This window comes from Mus pahari, chromosome 21 (assembly GCF_900095145.1).
Source record: "Mus pahari chromosome 21, PAHARI_EIJ_v1.1, whole genome shotgun sequence".
NCBI classification, from domain to species: domain Eukaryota; kingdom Metazoa; phylum Chordata; class Mammalia; order Rodentia; family Muridae; genus Mus; species Mus pahari.
The window spans coordinates 1,824,569-1,843,828 of NC_034610.1; the positions used below are offsets into that span (position 1 = coordinate 1,824,569).

General features: G+C 48.5%; 1 protein-coding gene across 1 annotated transcript in view; it reads left to right on the forward strand.

Annotated features, from left to right (window-relative positions):
* The first annotated feature begins 532 nt into the window (after positions 1–532).
* Positions 533–19,260, forward strand: part of Arid1b (AT-rich interaction domain 1B) — a 348,501-nt gene continuing 329,773 nt past the window's right edge. The window contains exon 1 of the mRNA XM_021220975.2: positions 533–2,137. Coding sequence (XP_021076634.1) covers positions 572–2,137 — 1,566 coding nt within the window. The 5' untranslated portion in view covers positions 533–571. The remainder of the gene's footprint in view (positions 2,138–19,260) is intronic.

Consider the following 19,260-nt stretch of genomic DNA (forward strand, 5'->3'; position numbering starts at 1 on the left):
GCCCGATTAGGCTCAGGCAAGTCCTGCATTTCCCCCCCCCCCCCATATCCGGGTTAGAGAGGGGGAAAAAAGAGAGAGAGAGAGAGAGAGAAAGAGCGAGAGCGAGGGAGGGAGAGAGAAAAGTTTCATTGCAAGCGGAACTAAAAAACTTTCCGCCCGTTCAGGCCGGAGCGGGCGCGAGCCCCCGAGCGCCAAGGCGCGCCCCCGGCGGGCGGCCCGGGGCTGCGGGGGGTGGGGTGGGGAGGGCGCCGCGCTTCCCCGCGGGCCGCGTGGATGCGCGCAGGAGGGGCGGCCGGCTGCGAGTGGGGACATTGTCTCCCCCCACCCCGCCCGGCCGCGCCACGCCGCGGCGATCATGGCCGCGCGGGCAGCGGCGGCGGCGGCGGCGCGGGCGCGGGCGGGCAGCGGCGAGCGGCGGGCGCCCTCGGGGCCGCGGCCGGCGCCCGGGGCCCGGGACCTGGAGACGGGCGCGCGCGGCGCGGTGGCGGCTCCGGGCCCCATCCTGGGGGGCGGCGACGGCGGCCTGAATAATGTGCACCACCACCCCCTGCACCCCCGTCACGACCTGAACATGGCCCATAGCGCGAGCGCCGCGGCGGCCGCCGCCAGCTCCAACAGCGCGCAGAGCGGCGGCTCCGAGGCGGCTCTCAAGGAGGGTGGAAGCGCCGCCGCGCTGTCCTCCTCCGCCGCCGTCGCGGCCTCTTCCTCCTCGGCGGGCCCCGGCTCGGCCATGGAGACCGGGCTGCTCCCCAACCACAAACTGAAAGCCGTTGGCGAGGCCCCCGCTGCACCGCCCCATCAGCAGCACCACCACCACCATGCCCACCACCACCATCACCACCATGCCCACCACCTCCACCACCTCCACCACCACCACGCACTACAGCAGCAGCTAAACCAGTTCCAGCAGCCGCAGCCGCCGCAGCCACAGCAGCCGCCGCCGCCGCCACCGCCGCCGCAGCAGCATCCCACTGCCAACAACAGCCTGGGCGGTGCGGGCGGCGGCGCGCCTCAGCCCGGCCCGGACATGGAGCAGCCGCAACATGGAGGCGCCAAGGACAGTGTCGCGGGCAATCAGGCTGACCCGCAGGGCCAGCCTCTGCTGAGCAAGCCGGGCGACGAGGACGACGCGCCGCCCAAGATGGGGGAGCCGGCGGGCAGTCGCTATGAGCACCCGGGCCTGGGCGCGCAGCAGCAGCCCGCGCCGGTCGCCGTGCCCGGGGGCGGCGGCGGCGGTCCGGCGGCCGTCTCCGAGTTTAATAATTACTACGGCAGCGCTGCCCCTGCTAGCGGCGGCCCCGGCGGCCGCGCTGGGCCTTGCTTTGATCAACATGGCGGACAACAAAGCCCCGGGATGGGGATGATGCACTCCGCCTCTGCCGCCGCCGGGGCCCCCAGCAGCATGGACCCCCTGCAGAACTCCCACGAAGGGTACCCCAACAGCCAGTACAACCATTATCCGGGTTACAGCCGGCCCGGCGCGGGCGGCGGCGGCGGCGGCGGCGGCGGAGGAGGAGGAGGAGGAGGCAGCGGAGGAGGTGGAGGAGGAGGAGGAGCAGGAGGAGCAGGAGGAGCAGCGGCAGCGGCAGCAGGAGCCGAAGCTGTGGCGGCGGCGGCGGCCGCGGCGGCGGCGGCAGCAGCAGCAGGAGGAGGAGGCGGCGGCGGCTATGGGGGCTCGTCCTCGGGGTACGGGGTGCTGAGCTCCCCGCGGCAGCAGGGCGGCGGCATGATGATGGGCCCCGGGGGCGGCGGGGCCGCGAGCCTCAGCAAGGCGGCCGCCGGCGCGGCGGCGGCGGCGGGGGGCTTCCAGCGCTTCGCCGGCCAGAACCAGCACCCGTCGGGGGCCACACCGACCCTCAACCAGCTGCTCACCTCGCCCAGCCCCATGATGCGGAGCTACGGCGGTAGCTACCCCGACTACAGCAGCTCCAGCGCGCCGCCGCCGCCGTCGCAGCCCCAGTCCCAGGCGGCGGCGGGGGCGGCGGCGGGTGGCCAGCAGGCGGCCGCGGGCATGGGCTTGGGCAAGGACCTAGGCGCCCAGTACGCCGCTGCCAGCCCGGCCTGGGCGGCCGCGCAACAAAGGAGTCACCCGGCGATGAGCCCCGGCACCCCCGGACCGACCATGGGCAGATCCCAGGTAACCCCCGCGCCCGGCCGGGCCTGCTTCCGCCCGGGCCTCGCGCCGCGAGCCCGACTTTCTTTCTTCGCCGGGTACTTTTCCCGGCGGTTGGCGGGGGTGGCGGGGGCGCGGCGCCGCCGGGCCGGGGCCGGAGCTGGCGGGGCTGGGGAGCCGGGCTGCCCCGCGCCTTCGCTGCGCGCTGCGTGCCCGCGCCAGGCCCGGGACGGGACCTCGGTGCCCCAGGCCGCGCCCGCCCGGGGAGGGCTCTCGGGGCAGCGGGCTCCGGGGCCCGGCCTGGCTCCGCCGGCGCCCATGGTGTGCCCTGAGTGGGCGCGGGGAGAGAGGAACTTTCTCCGGGCCCCGGTCGGTTTCCCATTCCCCTTGCGAGGAAGAGGCAGGGGGAAAAACAACAACAACAACAAAAAAAAGAAACGAGGTTAGCTTTGTGACAGCCGTGGCTGGTGGAGTTTGGATGTTTACCAGCAAGAATAAGACCCAGATTTACAACGAGGCGGAGGCAAAATATTGTAAAATAACATTGATTCGTTCCTAAGAATAGCTGGGGAGAGATCCATTATGGGGCTAAGGGCTCCTTGGAAGGAGTCACCTTCAACCAGGAGGCGATGTTGAAGGAATAGATTCCGGATCGATGGAACTTATTTTGATCATGGGTTAGGCTTTCCTTTTTTTATTCAGCAAACCTAGTAAGGCCAGTGAAAATGGGTCGTTCTGGATCGTATTTGTGTGGATTTTCTTGATTTTGCTGTCTCCCAATTCCTACAGCGTGGTTAGGAAGTGTCTTGCGCTCTGGCTGTTTCTTGCTAGTAGGCTAAGCCTAAAGACTGACTTGATCTCTCCTTTGCAAGGTTTGGAATTTGAATTGTGGAGGTAAACTGGCTGTAATAGTCTCCAGACAGCTGCCTCTGAGTTGACATCTAATCTGCCATCTGATTGGCTCCCCTCTCACCATTGGGCATTTAGCACTGCTGATGTAAATAGAAGTGCGGAGCAGTACAGTCACAAAAATTCCTGACACAAATAATAACTGAACTCTATTCCAAGCAGATGGAAGATTGAATACTATTTAGAGCTTAAATTGTTATGAATCATAGTTAGTAATAGAGAATTGAATACAGAGAAACATGCTGTTGTCCAGTATTGGGCATTTATAAAACTTGGGTCTTCGATGACAAATCTTACAATATGAACATTACATTTATCTTGGGCTTTAATTGTGGACTGAAGATAGGAGCATTGAGAAATAATTAATGCAAAGATTGGACCACTTTGGGCTTCGTCAAGCTTTTTATAAAAGTCTGCTTTTTACAGATCTAATTGAATATATTTTAATTCTACCAGTTTACAGTTTAATGCATTAAGATTTCAGTATTCTGAAATGCTGTAACATTTCTTACTGATATTTAATTATGTAAAAATCAGAAGAAAGCTATATAATTGGTGATTCTTAATTAGCTTAGGGCCAGAATAAAGCTATGCATTTTTAGTGATTTGTGTTCTCATAATTGCGACCATTTTAAGATGGTCATGTGGACGAGGAGTGTTACTTAGAATTGGTGTGTTCCAAAATCTGTGAAACAAAATGAATTTTTGTAGAGCAAAATTGACCAAAAGGGGCAATGAATATTTCTTTGAAATGCTAAAATACATATATTCTTTTGATTTGTAGCATATAGAAATGCCCCCCAATACTGTTTTTGTTTTTCCTCCTATTTCGTTAGGCTAAGTAATGTGAGGTTTATTCAAACTGCTTTTGAATTAGAGCAAGAATATTTAAGGCAAGTTCTACTGGGTACTGTTTCTTCCAAATAATGTTTCTTCTGTCCATGTAAAAATGCTGTGTAGTTTTGTGATGTTTTCTAATCTGTTAGAAGGGAATAGCAGTGGTTTATTTTTTTTATTTTTTTTATTTAGCTCATTTGTTTTAGGGAGGTGTGCTTTACAATTAATTGTGGATTTGAGGGGAGACTTGGTTGGACTTGGTACCTGATATCTGCTGCTTCCAAGTCTACACGGTTCACAGAGTTCTACTTTAATAATAAAAAAAGATTTTCCTGTTCTTCATGGAAAAGTTGGGGTTTCAATTTTTGTTTTCGACCCACAGAAAGAGAAGTCCATGTAATAATTAAAACTTCTCATCTTTGTAAGCTATAAAGGGAGGAAGCTAGAAGCAGATGTAGGTTCCTGTTACTTGAGAGTGTTATTTCTTAATGGTACCAATCATTGTAAGCATTTTTTGTTTTCTTGGAATGAGAGTGTATCCATTATGGCCTCGGTGGCCCTTGGGAATAGCTTTTTTTATCTCAGAGAAAAAAGGGACAGACATATGACCTCAATTCACAGATTTCTCTTAGTTACCTTACTGGTAACATGTAGATTATTTCTTTTCATACTTTTATTTTTTTCCTTTTGGTTTGCTTTTGGAAGGACAGTATTATTTAGTATTTGTTACGATAGCTGTGTTAGGTAGTCACTTGTCCACATTACTAAATTATGCCAGGCTATAGGTCATAAATTACAAAGTCATATTAAATAAGGGAAAAATAAATCTTTTTTGGCTTTTAATACATTTAGTTTCATTTTTGATTTTAGGCAGATGGTTTGTGTTGGATGGCAATTTTTTTTTTTTTTTTTTTGTTACCGGGAACAAAACCTGCCTGTTGTTGAGTGAGGTCTTTTAAAGATTGAAACAAGCCAGTTTATGATTTTTTTAAAATGTAAGTATTTAGAGAGAGCAAGTCTCAAAAGGAGTCCTAAGGACCGTTCACATACACAGACTTTTAGTGAGTGTGCATCTGTCTTGAGTTCTGTGTATGTTATTTTGTTTTTAGTTTATATAGAGTAAGCTAGTTTAGGGTTACAAGGCAGGAAGCCCCAGGATTCTTCCTTATTTCTTAAAATGGATCTAAGATACAGTGTCTCATAAGGTCGGTCCCTCCACTCTCCCACAAACCTTGGGTTGCTTGGTGCTTCAGATCTTACCAAGACACCACGATGGCCTACATTTATATATTTGCCTAGGTATAGATGGCTGTTATCTGGTTGGCTGAATTTAGTAGCCATGGCTCATACAAAAAGTCCTGTTATTTAAGAAATAAAAACATCCTCCCATATAAAAAATGTAGGGTTTGTGTGTGTGTGTGTGTGTGTGTGTGTATGTGTGTGTGTTGTATGGGATGAAGATATTTGTAACTCAAAATCAGTTATGTTAGGTACCTTGATTTTTTTTTTCTCTTACTTAATTTTGACTATATTTTTATAATAGCAGTTAGTTTTAAGACAGCTAGTAGAAAATTAAACTCACAATAATATTAAGTCAGATTTATTCCTGGCACATGCTTTTCCTTTTATTCTAACCGGAAATGACCTTTCTCCTGCTTTCCTTTTGGTTTTGTCTGTCTGTAGTTAAGGATGCATTTTTGACCAGGTTTTTGGTCACTATATTTTGGTCAGCATCGTCTTGTATGAGAAGTGTTTCCTGGGTACGGGTATAATCCAGAGCGCGCATGGACACATTAACCAATGCACTCTAACCACTACCCTGCCTCCTCACTGAAGCCGAAGGAGTAACGTCTTCACTGTGCTCGAGGATACCAGTAATTCTGCTCTGAGAACTAATTTGAAAAATACAGGACTAGCTGCAGGAAGGTTTAGTAATCTTGCCGCACGCAGTCACCTTATAAAGAAATCAGTGTAACGGGGGTGTTGTTTTCAGTTCTGTTTCTCTCATTAATGGAGCATATATTCCTGTATAATTTGGGCTGGTGTATGTGCAAAGGTGACTTCTGATAGGACAGTAGCATTGATTCCCTAGGCTGCACACCAACGTCACTGTCGCCATCGGCAAACCTAGAACAGGATCCTGTCTATTATTTAACCCTGTCCTTTCCCAGCAGGGGTGACTTAAAATTTTACTGGGTCTGTGAAATGTCCCAGCTTGTTCTGGGAGCAGTGCAGATGCACTTGGGTCACAGCAGGTTTAGGGACGTGGCCTGTTGGCCTGTTACTGTTTTTTTTTTTTTTTTTTGCTATTGCTGTGTCCAGCTGTCGCTGCCCAGGTCCTGGAGCCTTGCGTTCTGAGCCTTATTTTGTGACTCATGCCACTTTCATTTTGTAAATTTGATATTTATGTTTGATGGAACTGCTGTGTGTTACTTAAAACAACAGATTTATGGAAAGCTGAAAATGAATATTAATAAAAATCCCATTAATTTTTTGTGTAATATTTACATTTACAAAATAGATGTTTTGAATTTTTTATGGCACTATAGCAGAACTATTTTTACTTAAGGGGCCATACTTGGGCAGTTTTGGTACTGGGGCATTGTGGCCTGTGTGTGCCTTTTCAGAGGAGTGCTCTTTCCAAAAGAGGCTTCTGCGGTTCTGTGGACCGGGAAAAGCATGCTGCATGCTTGCTGCAGATGCACCCTTGGAGCTGTGGTTGCAAGCTCGCTGTGCGTGTAGGCTTGTTGTATGTACAAGCTTGCTGTGTGTGCGCTCATTACTTTGTTTGTGTGAATGCTGTGTGTGCACAATTGCTGTATGCATGCTTGAAGCCGTGGATGCGTGCTTGAGGCTGAGGAATCCCAAGGCTCAGCCCTTGTTCCCTGTGGTGTGGGGGAGGAGCACTGTGCAGAACTGCACACACCAAGGTGTTTATGGATCACAGATGCAGAATATTACGCGTGCAGTTAGGGCCGGTTTGGAGGCTATTTGCATAAGACTAAATGACCCTTTTTGGTTTAATTAGGTGACTGAATAATTAACACTCATCTGAAACCTTGATGTACTTCAGTGGGTTTTTTTTTTTTTTTCTCTTAGAAGCTCAATGACTAAAAACAGATTTAGGTATCATTTAGTTACTACCTGAGTGTCCTTAGGAATCTATTCAGATTACCTATGCTTACATTTGAATAAATATGCTATTGATATACCATTAATGTCATGGCTCACCATTTACACCAAATGAATTTATTGGAGTGTAATTACGCATGTCTTCAGTAAGTTTTCACCCAATGTATTTTACTTTTGAAGGTTTATTATTATTATTATTATTATTTTAAATTTAGAGACAGTTGGATGTTCCCAGACTGGCCTGGAACTTGCTGTGTAGCAGACGATGGCCTTGAACTTGTGACACATCCCCCTGTGTGCCAGGATTGCCAGTATGGGCTGCTAGTATAGTAGATTTTGTGTGTCCCTGGGGTTGAACCTAGGGCTTTGTGTGTGCTGGGCAAGAACTCTACTCATTCAGAACGATCTTAAGCCAACTCTTTCTTGAAGTTGACGTAACTGTAAGTAGGACCCAGCAGGTTGTTTCCAAAGTCAGCTCCGTATGGGTGAGTGCCAAGTATGTTAGGAGGCTACTGCTAACATGACAGATGAACTAATGGGGAAACGAAATTGTTTCTCACAGTAATGTTTACTTCCAGGCCAGGCTGAGCATCCACGGGAGACAATGGTTTCCATTGTTAAAGGCAGACTCTGGAACAGCCAACTAGAGGGGCAGCCTGTGCTGACCAACCTCTAGGGTGCTCTCTCAGCATTCTGGCCTTGAGGAACGTCGAACGTGAGAGCCAGGCAAAAGTTCTCTCTTATACAACCATTCTGGAAGGGCTTTGATGACATCTAGAAAATCCTGGATAACAGGACCACACCTTTTCTTTTTTGGAATAGATTGCTAGAAAATGACAAGTGTTTAGATGCGCATCTTCTTACACTGGTGAGACATAACAGTGTAGAACTTGCTGCTTAACGGTTTGTAGGTACGGCGGGGTGGCACTAGGGGTATCATTCATGGCGGCTTCTCTTCAGGCTCTTCACCTTTGTAAACAGAAAAGAAGAGTTACCGTTTCTCTGCTTTGTGTCAAACTTTGGCCTTGCTGTCTCTCACTGCATGTTATAATTAGGCTTTTAAAAAAATGCCACGTCATAGTTTATTAGTAAAAAGCCTTCCTTAGGTTCCACTGGGGCACCCGTGATGTTTTTCTTTTTAATCTTATTAATCGGTTGGTTTCTTTTGTAACGTTGAGACTGTGGATTTGGTTTTTCTGGAGATGTGTGATTGTGTCATCACTGGCCATGCTATCATAAGGGAGAAACATGGGGTGTTGGATGATTGGGTGAAAAAATAAGCGGTCATGATTTGTCTCTCTCTGTCTCTCTCTCTCTTTTTAAAGATTTATTTACTTCTCTTTTTGTATACGATATATTTTGACCATGTTGTTAGAACCTTTTGTATGGACAAGTAGGTTTGTGTGTGTGTGTGTGTGTGTGTGTATGTGTGTGACAGAGAGAGGTGTGACACACACATTAGGATTATATTTTAACCCTGTTGATCTTGTAATGTAGTTAGCTCTTGAGTTATGGACAGAAGAGATATCAAATCCTAGACACTGTGTTGGGAAGCAGCAACACTGGTGTGAACATTTAGCATTCACGTGTGCTGTGAGGTATATTGCTGCCCCAGACACCCTACTAGCAGCAAGTTATTTATAGAGCACCCGCATTTTAGCCAGTGCTGCGTAGACACAGGCAGTCGTGGGGCTAGGCCCCTGCTGCTCCCGTTCTGGTGCTGCTGGTGCTGCCAGGGTCTGCCCTGATACCTGGACCATGAGTGTTTGGGGCCTTGGGCTTAGAACTGGCTCATTTTTAACGGTGTGAATGGCAACTGTATGGTTTTGCAGAGTAGTGGCCTGATTTGGGGGGGCCGGGGCGGGGCCTGGGAGGAGTGGTTTGTGACAATACAAGGAATTACAGGTTGATGTGCTATAGCAGGCAATGGCATCTCCCGTTTCTCCTAGTCATTTACTGGCTTTGTGCCAGTGCAAAATGTTGCTCCGTTACAGAGGATAAAAACCCAAACTGGAAAATCGAATCATTATTCAGAATGGTCTCTTTTCTTTTTCTCAGCTTTCTGCCTCACGCAGACTTTTGGAAACAGGGAACAAGTCTATTGGGGAAGCGCCTTAGCTGACTGGGTATTTCTGGGAACTGTTTAGATAATGCATGCTGGCCGAGCAGTACGGCAGCCACTGCTCCAGGTCCTGAAATAAACCTCAGAAAGCCAGGCTCGGTGATTAGTGGAGGCAGTTCCGGAATTCTCAGTGTGGGTTCCTGGCTTTCTGTTGTGGGTGTCTCAGAAGTTCATTCACTCTTCAGAAATGATTGGGAATCCCAAAATTGATCTAGGAGTTGACATCTAAGTTTTGAAGTGTTAATTACTAACTGAATTAAGAATCCATTGTAATGTCTTAAATTTTCTTTTTGCAGTTTCTATGTAATTTTAAATAATAAATTCACTTTGCCTAGTGAGCTATGGGTGACCTTGGAAGTGGAGGCAGGAAGTCTTGCCAAGTAGGTAGTTTTCTGAGGAAGCAGATTCAGGCACTGGCACACTTGGTGTCTTTAGTTCTGGGATGGTCTCGAATTAAAGGAAGAATGACCATAATGAGACACTCTCTCCTGATGGAGAGAGCATGGCTAGAGTCCAGCAGGCTGTGACTGGGAGTCCAGCAGGACCATGATTAGGGGTCCAGCAGGGCCATGGTTAAGGGGTCCAGCAAGCAGGGCCATGGTTAGGGATCCAGCAAGCAGGGCCATGGCTAGGGATCCAGCAAGCAGGGCCATAGTTAGGGGTCCAGCAAGCAGGGCCATGGTTAGGGGTCCAGCAAGCAGGGCCATGGTTAGGGGTCCAGCAAGCAGGGCCATGGTTAGGGGTCCAGCAAGCAGGGCCATGGCTAGGGGTCCAGCAGGGCCATGGTTAGGGGTCCAGCAAGCAGGGCCATGGCTAGGGGTCCAGCAGGGCCATGGCTAGGGGTCCAGCAGGGCCATGGTTAGGGGGTCCTAGTTGTCAGGCATGGGCACTTGTTTTTTCTAACCTTAAAGGGATTTGCTTTTCTGTTTTGGGGAATGTTGCTGGCAGGCAGGCTGCTGAAGGCCTTCACTGTAGACTTTCTGATAAACGCCACAGTTATGCCCTTAACTCTTGCCTACCTGCTTTCCTGAGTGAGTGTACTCTGTCTCGCTTCAGGGTACGATCGAGGACAAGGCTGCCCCATCAATTAGGTGATGTTTAGCCCTGTCCAGCTCCACACTTCATTGATGCTTTGTAGACTCCAAGTAGCTGTCCACCATGGCCTTGCCTCTTCAGCTCTTGGGTTTGAGTGGAAACCGAGAGCTGTGCAGATACTCAAAGCGCACTGAATGCATGGTGTCCTGATGGGGATGTCTGGTGATGTGGGAGGCCCTCGTGAGTGCATGTCGTGGTACTGCCAGTCCTCAGCTTGGGACACAACTCCTTCTTACACTGTCAATTTACACTGTGAGCTGCCTGTCTGTGCCAGCTCTGAACCCAGGTTCCTCTTGATTACATGCATTGCGTTTGCACTCTTGACCGCAGAGCCATTTCTCCAGCCCCGGTCCTTTTGTTTGAATGCTAAGACTTAGAAAGCTAGACAAAGCTCAGTTTTCTTTCCAATGAGCGCTTAGTGCTTTTTGGTGCCTTACACGCAGAGCAAGTAAAGCGCGGCTCCATGATTTATCCTGGTGAAGGAGTAGAAACTCCTGGGGCTTTGCAGAGGAGAAATTAAAGTGAATGGCTGGACTGCTTCTCTGATATTGTGCAAAAGAGCACAGCCGTGGAAGCATAGCACCTCAGGGGACGCTAACTGGGGGAGCTCCAGGTGGGACAAAGCCAAGAGCCACATATAGAGTATGGGGATGCCCAGTGCTCCCCAGTACATTGCATGGTACCCCAAAACAGTACCGGGGAGCAGAGTGTCCCGCCCGAGGAGATATTTGAAAGGTGGTAGTGTGACTTCAGTGACCCTGTCCTGACCCATGCTGCTCTCTTTCAGGTCAGTGTGAGAGCCCTGTTCAGTCAGGGCTCACCTTTTAGGAACCTGAGAGTTGATCTTGGGTGTGATGGTAGTGACAAGGAAGGGATTCTCGGGTGGATTTTGTCTTGAGTCTCATTTGTATGATGCATTCTCCTAAGAAATGGCTCGCTAGCTGGGCATACCCCAGAACCTACGAGGCGAACTGCTAATGTGTTCAATGTGACTCAGCTACCTATCGAATTCCAGGACAACCCAAGTTACAAAGTAAGGCCCCCTCTGAAGTTCAGCAGTGCCCTTCCATCTGGTCACTTGGTCATTTACCCTCACCTCAACAGGAAGGAAAGCTGCTCTGGGCTTGATACCCTGGGGGAAGGTGAGAGGCTAGCACTCAGCTTGACTGAGGGATCTGCTCTGTGTGTGTGTGTGTGTGTGTGTGTGTGTGTGTGTGTGTGTGTGTGTGAGATCGGGCAGGGGCAGGAACACTCCTGGCAGTCAGCTGAGACTTTGGAGAGAAGCAGAGACAAGGGCAGTAGTAAACAGCAGGACACGGGGAGATGGGATGTTTATTGTCTGTGTGACTCCAGGCAAGTCACTTCAGTCTCTGTGCTCCCAGGTTCAAGGAATGGGAAAGAGCCTCTCTGGGGTTTCTTGTGTGGACTTGATTAGGTACCACGGAAAGGGACATTTTAATAGAGTGACAAAATACGGTGTTTTCTCATCAACAAAGACCATAATTGAGTTTGGTTTCTTTCTCTTGAGTTAATTTAACAGTCTATCAGTTTTTTTTCCTTCAGAACAAATAGGTTAATATTTGAAGCTTATTTCCAATCTAAATCACCTCAGACTTTTTTCTGACATTTCTTTTTTTTGCCAAGTAAAGGAAAACTAAGTTATTGAGCAGTTGTAAAACGTGGGCCATAGCTTTTAAGGGTGATACTGGGGTAGGATGGCGAGGCAAATGGATATGCAGAGAATATTTGTAAATTGTTAAACTTTGTGTACATTGTTTATCATAGATTACTGAGGAAGTAACTCTTGGCAATTCATTAATTGGAGTAGTTTGTTGGGTAATCTCCTGTTCCTTATGCCACCTAACTAGACATGAGGATTGATTGACCTCTGAGTGCTCTAAAAGTTGCGTTGAGGAAGAATCTTGGTAGACAACTTCCCAATCGGATCCTTTGCTTCTAATTAATTTTTGCCATGAATTAGGCAGGCTGAAATCGTAGTTGTACTGCATCCAAGTTTGCTGGCTTTGGAAATGGTCCCTGACCTTGCAGTACCAGATCTCAGATTCTGATTCTCTTGGCTGATCCAGAAGACAGAAGGGGCAGGGTGGTCAAAGGGGTTGGCCTAGTGCAGGAGGGGAGTTGTACACAGCCCTTGGGCTTCCATCAGTCTGTCCTTTCACCTGGTAGGCACAGTGTGAGGCCAGGCTGTCCCTCCTCTGTGAGCACCTCCAGACACCAGTGTTGACTTTGATTCTGTAGGAGTTGTGTGTCTTGTGAAGTCCCTGCGGTTTCCCATATGGCCATATAACTCCTGAAGGGGGAGAGAAGAGAGGAGACAGCAGAGGAGGAATGTTATTAGGATGCCTAAGCTTCGTTTGTTTCCAACATGTGATAATTTTTAGGACTGTCAAAGGTTCATGTGAAATACTCTAGGTTAGGTAGCGTGCGCTGCACCATGTGACCAAAATATTTCCCTGGCTGCTTCAGAGGCTGACCGTAGCTTCTCAACAGTTTTACTTGTTGGGCATCCTGCCAAGACGGTTAAGACAGCCCCCCTCATGTGAGCCTCCATTCTTAACCTCACACTGAAGTGCCGTGACCTTCACATATGTAGATTAGCCATGTGCTCTGTGAATTGAAACTGCCGCCTCAGGAAGAAAACTGCTTTCTTTATTCCAGTGGGAATTTGACAGCTATTCATCCCTGACCTAGGCGGCGGTAATGCAGGGAGATTGGACTCACGTGGAGCATGGACGGATAACCCAGGCATGTGTGGGTGCGCCCGTGCGCACGACTCTCCAGGTCCTGTGGTGTGGGCACTGGCAGAAGTGTTATGCAGACACTCAGTGTCCCTGTAGAAAAGACCCTTCCCATTGTGGGCATCTCAAATCCGTGTTGAATAGCCTTTCCAAATTAAGGTTTTGTTGTTGTTGTTGTTTTGTGTTTTTTTTTTTTGTTTTTTTTGTTTTTTTTTTTTTTGCCTTTTTCCTTCTCCTTCCACCCTCTCCCCCGCCCTCTCTCATTTGATTATTTATTATTCATTTATATGAGACAACAATCTCACCATGCAGTATAGGCTGGCTAGTCTAGAACTCACAACTTTCCACTGTTTTCTGAGTGCTGGGATCACAGGTGTGTGCCTATGTCTGAGCTTTGAAATAATTGTTGAATTTTCGTTTTTTTTTTTTTTCCCTTTAGATATTTGAAAACAAAATGCTTTTCTTTTGTCTTTTGTCTTTGTTTTTGTTTTTGTTGTCATTAAAACAAAATGCTTTTTATACAGTGGACCATATGGGTTCTGTGCATTTCATTCAGGCAAGCCTTTCAAAGATACAAGGTTTTGGACATTGGGGAGGTGTGCTAGACCCGTCTTAAGTGAGCTCGTATGGCTTTCCCCACTGGAGAGTTTTATATTGATGAATGCAATTAATGAGCCGTGGGTTTTTATTAGGAAAGAGTAGTTTGAAAGTGTCTCTCTCTGTCTTCTTAGTCAGTGTCTGTGGAGTCACGGCTCTGCACGGGTGGCAGTTGAGGTACTTGATGGGTTTGGCATGGTAGAGCATTCAGAAGGCAAAGCTCTCATTGTGCGATTAATAGATCTGAAGTGGCACTCCAATGAGTTCTTGGCAGAAGGCGGGGGTCTGGACGGTGTGGCGCTTGTAAGTGGCCTTGTGTGTCTCTCAAGCAGAACTCTTCCTAGGAACACTCTGGTTTACGGCGTGGGTCAGAACCTGGCTGTTGATACCTCCCTCTCCCAGTGGGTTCAGAAGAGGTCACTCCTCTGTGGGGAGTGTGTCTGATGTGGTCTGGTAGACCAAGGATAGGAAAAGCTGTCCCTTTGACCTGAGGAAAACTTGCTTCTTTCTACTGGAGAGTGGGCGGATAATTTTTACAAACTGAGAAAAGTGGTTGTGACAACATCTGCGTTCAGAGCTGTGGGGCCCTGGTCTCCAGGTCACTGGGCTCACGTGTGCCCAGCCTCTGTGTGTAGCTGTGGATTGGGAGCAGAAGCACACTTTCAGAATGAGGCGAAAGGAGGTAGGGTGGTGGCAGTTGGCATGCAGGCGGAAGGAGGTGATGCTGTCTGTGCTGGGAGAAGTAGCAAGGTGGCTGTGCAATTAAGGTCAGAGTGGCTACATGCAGAGCGGTCGGTCGGTCGGTCTGTCGGTCCTCCCAGGGGAAGACATGCACAGACCTGAGAGAGAGCGTCCGGCCAGGCGCAGAGAGAAATGCCACAGGTCGCAGTGAGTCAACAGCTGAGCCTTCCATGGTTTTAAAAAATGTGTCTTGCTGCGAATGGCTAGTTATGTCATAGACAGGGGTGACTGGTCAAACTTTTAAGAAAAAAAATCTACTTTTTTTTTCTTGGCTTCTCAAATGAAAAAAGGCAGGTTTAAGCCAGGCGTGGTGGCGCATGCCTTTAATCCCAGCAGAGACAGGCGGATTCCTGAGTTCGAGGCCAGCCTGGTCTACAAAGTGAGTTCCAGGACAGCCAGGGCTACACAGAGAAACCCTGTCTCAAAAAACCAATAAATAAATAAATAAATAAATAGATAAATAAATAGATAAATAAATGGCAGGTTTATGGAAATACAGGAGAGTCATACAAAACACTGTCATAATAAACATCAGTGCTGTCTGAGTGACTGCAGCAGGGCTGTGAGGACGGCTGATGACCTAGTGGTGTGGATTGCCTCCATGGGCTCTGCACATGGATGTGCTTCTAGGATGTAGGCGTGCGTAGCGAGTTGTTTTGCATACGACGATGGATGATGGACTGAACAGTGTCTCAGGTCTCTTACATACAAGGCCAGTACCTGTCAATCCAAGACAGTAGGAAGAAGGAGATTGGCAGATTGGCGATACGGAAGGGGCTTTGCAGAAGATGTGATAACAGTGGACTGTGGGCAGCTGGAAGGTGAAGTGAGTGTTAAAGGAGTCAGCAGAGTGCAGTATATCGTTGCATCCGTTATGGGCACAGTGAGCTGCCATGAAGGTGTCAATGTCAGCCAGACAGCAAAATTCGCACAGTTTAGAAAAATCACTCAGTTGGAAAAAGACTTGCCCTACAAACAGAAGGAAGTAGGTTTGGTCCCCAGAAGCCATGTAGAAGTTAATGGCTGCCATGGTGAACTTTTGTTCTAGCATGGGTGTGGGGGGGACAGAGACAGGAAGATCCTGGGATTTGCCAGCCAGCCAGTCTAGCTTAGTTGAAGAGCGCCACGCCAACAAGGAGCACCGTTATAAAGAAGATGGATGGTTTTACTGAAGATGACACTCGAGGTTATCCTCATGTCCCACAACATCCCCACACATGCGCACACAGTTTAAGAGAGAGAAAAGAATCAGAATGATGAAGAGTGAGAGACAGCATGAGAGAAAGCTTTCCACTATCTGGAGAGGTTCTTTGTGAGGTAATCATGGTGTCTGCCTTTGCTGTGGCCACACGGCCTCTCACAGCACAGTTTGTGGTTGGTTTGAAAGCATTCCGTTGACTGTAGAACACTTCCTTGCTTTGCTGGGATGCTGCCCGGGCCTCAGGGAGCTGGGACAGATGTGGAGGACCCTGTAGTGTCCTGTGAGCAAGGTACAGGACTGAAGATGGTTTCCCTTTATGCTCTGAATAGTTCTCTCTTAAAATTTCTTAGCGAAGGCAAATCTAAGCCCTTAATAAAGAGCGTTTTGTCTTACAGCTCTCTCATACCAAGGCGGGAGTTCTGGTTGTATGAACCCTACAGATGTATTTGAGGAGTGTGAAAGATGAAGTTTCCCATGGTGTTCCTCAAGTCCTGGTCACTTTCTCATGATGCTGCTCTTAATCTAGAATTATATTATTTCACTCTGTTTTATTGTTCATAAGATTATGTTCATAAGAATGTGCTTACTGTGTATTTATAGTAATACTTGTGAAGATAGCAGTATGGAAGTGGTACTCTTTATGGTATGGCATATGTAGGGTTATTCAAGACAAGACCTGTGTAACCTGTGGGCAAAGACCCAGAGACAGGTGTAGGAAGTAACCCTTCTGTGAGACTTTTGTTTAGTATAAGTTTTAATGCCTGCAAGAGGGAACATTACGAAATGTCAGGCAGTTTAAGGGAATGAGAGATTGATAACTAGAAGATTGGTTCTCCTGCTAAAGAATAGATAATTCACATAGAACATGAGGAAAAAGTGGAATTTTAAAACAATCTAGTGTCCTAATGGGGTTACTCATACATACATACATCCTGAAACTCAGTCTTTAAAAGAACTGTGCCTCTCACTCCTGTAGCCCTGCACAGTCTCGGCATGGACCCTTTGACCTGGGCTGGTGTCCGGCGGGCCATTTCCATCCTTATCAGCTGATGAGGCACATGCAGCCTGATGTCAGCTGCCTCCTGGAGCTGGGAGGAGGAGGGGGGGAAGGGGAGGAAGAAGAAGAGAAGGATGGGGAGGAGGAGGAGGAGGAGGAGGAGGAGGGCGTAGACACTTTCCTGTCTGTCCCAGGGGCAGAAGGTGGGAATGTGGGATTCTCAGCTTTCAGACATATTCTTGCTCCTGTGTCATTGGATATGGTTCATTCTAGACTGTGGCTTTGGAATGCTGGGCTCAAGATGTATTCTGGACAGCACAGTGCAGATGCTTAAGTTTGTGAGAAGAAAATAGGAATGAGCAGGAGATGAGAGCCACCCCAGGGCATGAAGATCCTAGGCACCTGTAGTGGTGCTTTTAATCCCAGCACCTGGGAGGCAGAGGCTGATGCCTCTTTGTGAGTTCAAGGCCAGCCTGGTCTACACAGGGAGTTCCAAGATAGCTAAGGCTACATAGGAGACCCTGCCCCAAACTAAAACAAAACAAAATTAAGCAAGTAAACAAACAGAAAAAAACAGAAATCCGAGGCCAGGGAAGACTTGGTAAACATCAAATCTAGGGTCAAAGGATCTTGGAATTGGAAGAATCCCAGAGCAGTTTGGGAGTGGAAACTTCTCGAAGAGGAGAGACAGGTGCAGTGCTCTGTGGAGTCCCTGAGAGTGGAGGAGTTGCTGTGTCCGTTGGTGTCCGGTGAATGGAGAGGCAGCCACAGTGGACAGTGACTAGGGAAGGAGGCTTCGAGATGGCTGGACGAAGCCGGGACTTGGGCTGACCCTCAGCTCTCTCTGCCCGTGTGACCTGTTTCTTAGTGACTGTGAGCTGTCGTGGCAGGGGCAGGGGCACTGTGTCTGTATTCCCGGAAACTGCTGGGATACATGGCTCTGCATGTGCTTCTGATCTGAGTTCCTATTTGACCGTGGCAGTGCGCCTAGGAGGCGGGCTTTGTTTGCTGTTCCCACCTTATAGATTTCAGCAAATACAAGTCACGGGGGCATGTTTGTACAAAGATTATTTACAAACATTTCTGAAAATTTTCTGTACTCTATTGATATTGAGCTATCAGCGTGCTCATGTACTCTTTATCGCTGACAGTGGAGAAGGGGGAGGGGGTGTCCCCTTGCAGTCTACCCTGAGTGTCTGGACATTTCCCTGAAGCAGGATCATTGCTCAGGGCAGTGATTTGGGGCGGAAGCCTCGGCGGCGGCAGGAGTAAAAGATGACACTGTGTATTTTCTCATTACCTTCTGTGAAATCTCGTGTTTGCAAATGTCACGTAGGGCTTCTGTCTGCATGGGTGATTGATGGGTGACGAGTCGATAGAACGGGAATGTATTTCTCCTGTGTATTTGTAATGAAGCCCCTTTAAGTGGCCTGTACTCACTGCACAGGCTCCCTCACACTACCTGCAGCCCCCAAGAGAGACCAGTCATTTTGCCATTGCACTCAAAAGTACTTAATTAATAATTAATAATGTAAGGTAATTGGTTGACTAGTGAGTAGGTGTCAGGCCCTGTGCAGAGGGATTCTACTTTCGTGTTTTGATAGTGTTGGGGCCTGTCCTGTACCATACCCTGTTTCAGAGTGAGTACACACCCAGCTGAAAAAGTGGTTGGCAGGTGTGGAATTCAGGACAAATGCTGAATGCTTCCCTCCCCTGCCCTCCAGAATGGGTGGAGTTCCAACCACTGAATTTAGCTCTTGGGAGTTGTCGGCTTATGTGGACTTTGTCCGCTTGCATGACAGCATTTAGTGTTCTGTGAAGACACTGGAAAACCTGAAGGAAGATCTTTCCAAAGACAAAACACTCATCCAAGAGGCCAAGTAGAGTTTTCAGTCCAGCAGAAGAGGTCCCGGAGACAGTGCTGCGAGAGGCCCCGTTTCTGAGCCTCCCCCTCCCCCTTGAGGTGCTGTACTTCACCTTGGCCTGCAGGCTGGGAAGCAGGTTTGAACCGCACTGTTCCCTCTTTCCTCTAGAGACTGCATGACCATTCCTTTGCAAAAAGAAAACTCAGAGGCCTCAGCAGCTGGGAGGCAGAGGTAGAGGATCTCTGGGTGTCTGTGTGTTTGAGGCTAGCCTGGTCTACATGGTGAGCTCTAGGACAACCAGGACTAGAGAGGTCCTGTGTTAGATCCCCTCCCTGAAAAAAAGAAGCCTGTGTGTGTGTGTCTGTGTGTGTGTATACATGACAGATATGGGAGATGGAATGGACAGATGGATTCAGGATTAATACACAGGTAATGTGACTGAAGAATCTTTTTCTCTTAAAAAATCAGCATGGAAGTACATTCTAGAACTCTGATAGAGAGTTACTAGCCCTGTGTGGCTATTTAGACCAAAGGCTTACTTCTCTAGTTGCAGTGGACATGTGTGTAGCCCAAATGTAGCAGAGATCTAGAACTCTCTGGCCATTGTAGAAAGTCCTGGGATGCAGTACTGTGGAGTTTCTGGTTGCATCTTGCAGTATATATGGAACTTTAGACATTTAGTGCCGTGTTCTGATTCTAACTACAGAGCTCAGTTCCTTTGATTGGTAATCAGTAGGTTAGGATGTTGAATGACTTCTGAAGTCCCTCCCCCCTCCTTTTTTTTTTTTTTTTTTTTTTTTTTTGAGACAGGATCTCTGTGAGTAGCTTTGGCAGAACTCTATGTCTAAATCATGCTGGCTTTGAACTTTTGGTGATCCTCCTGCCTCTGCCT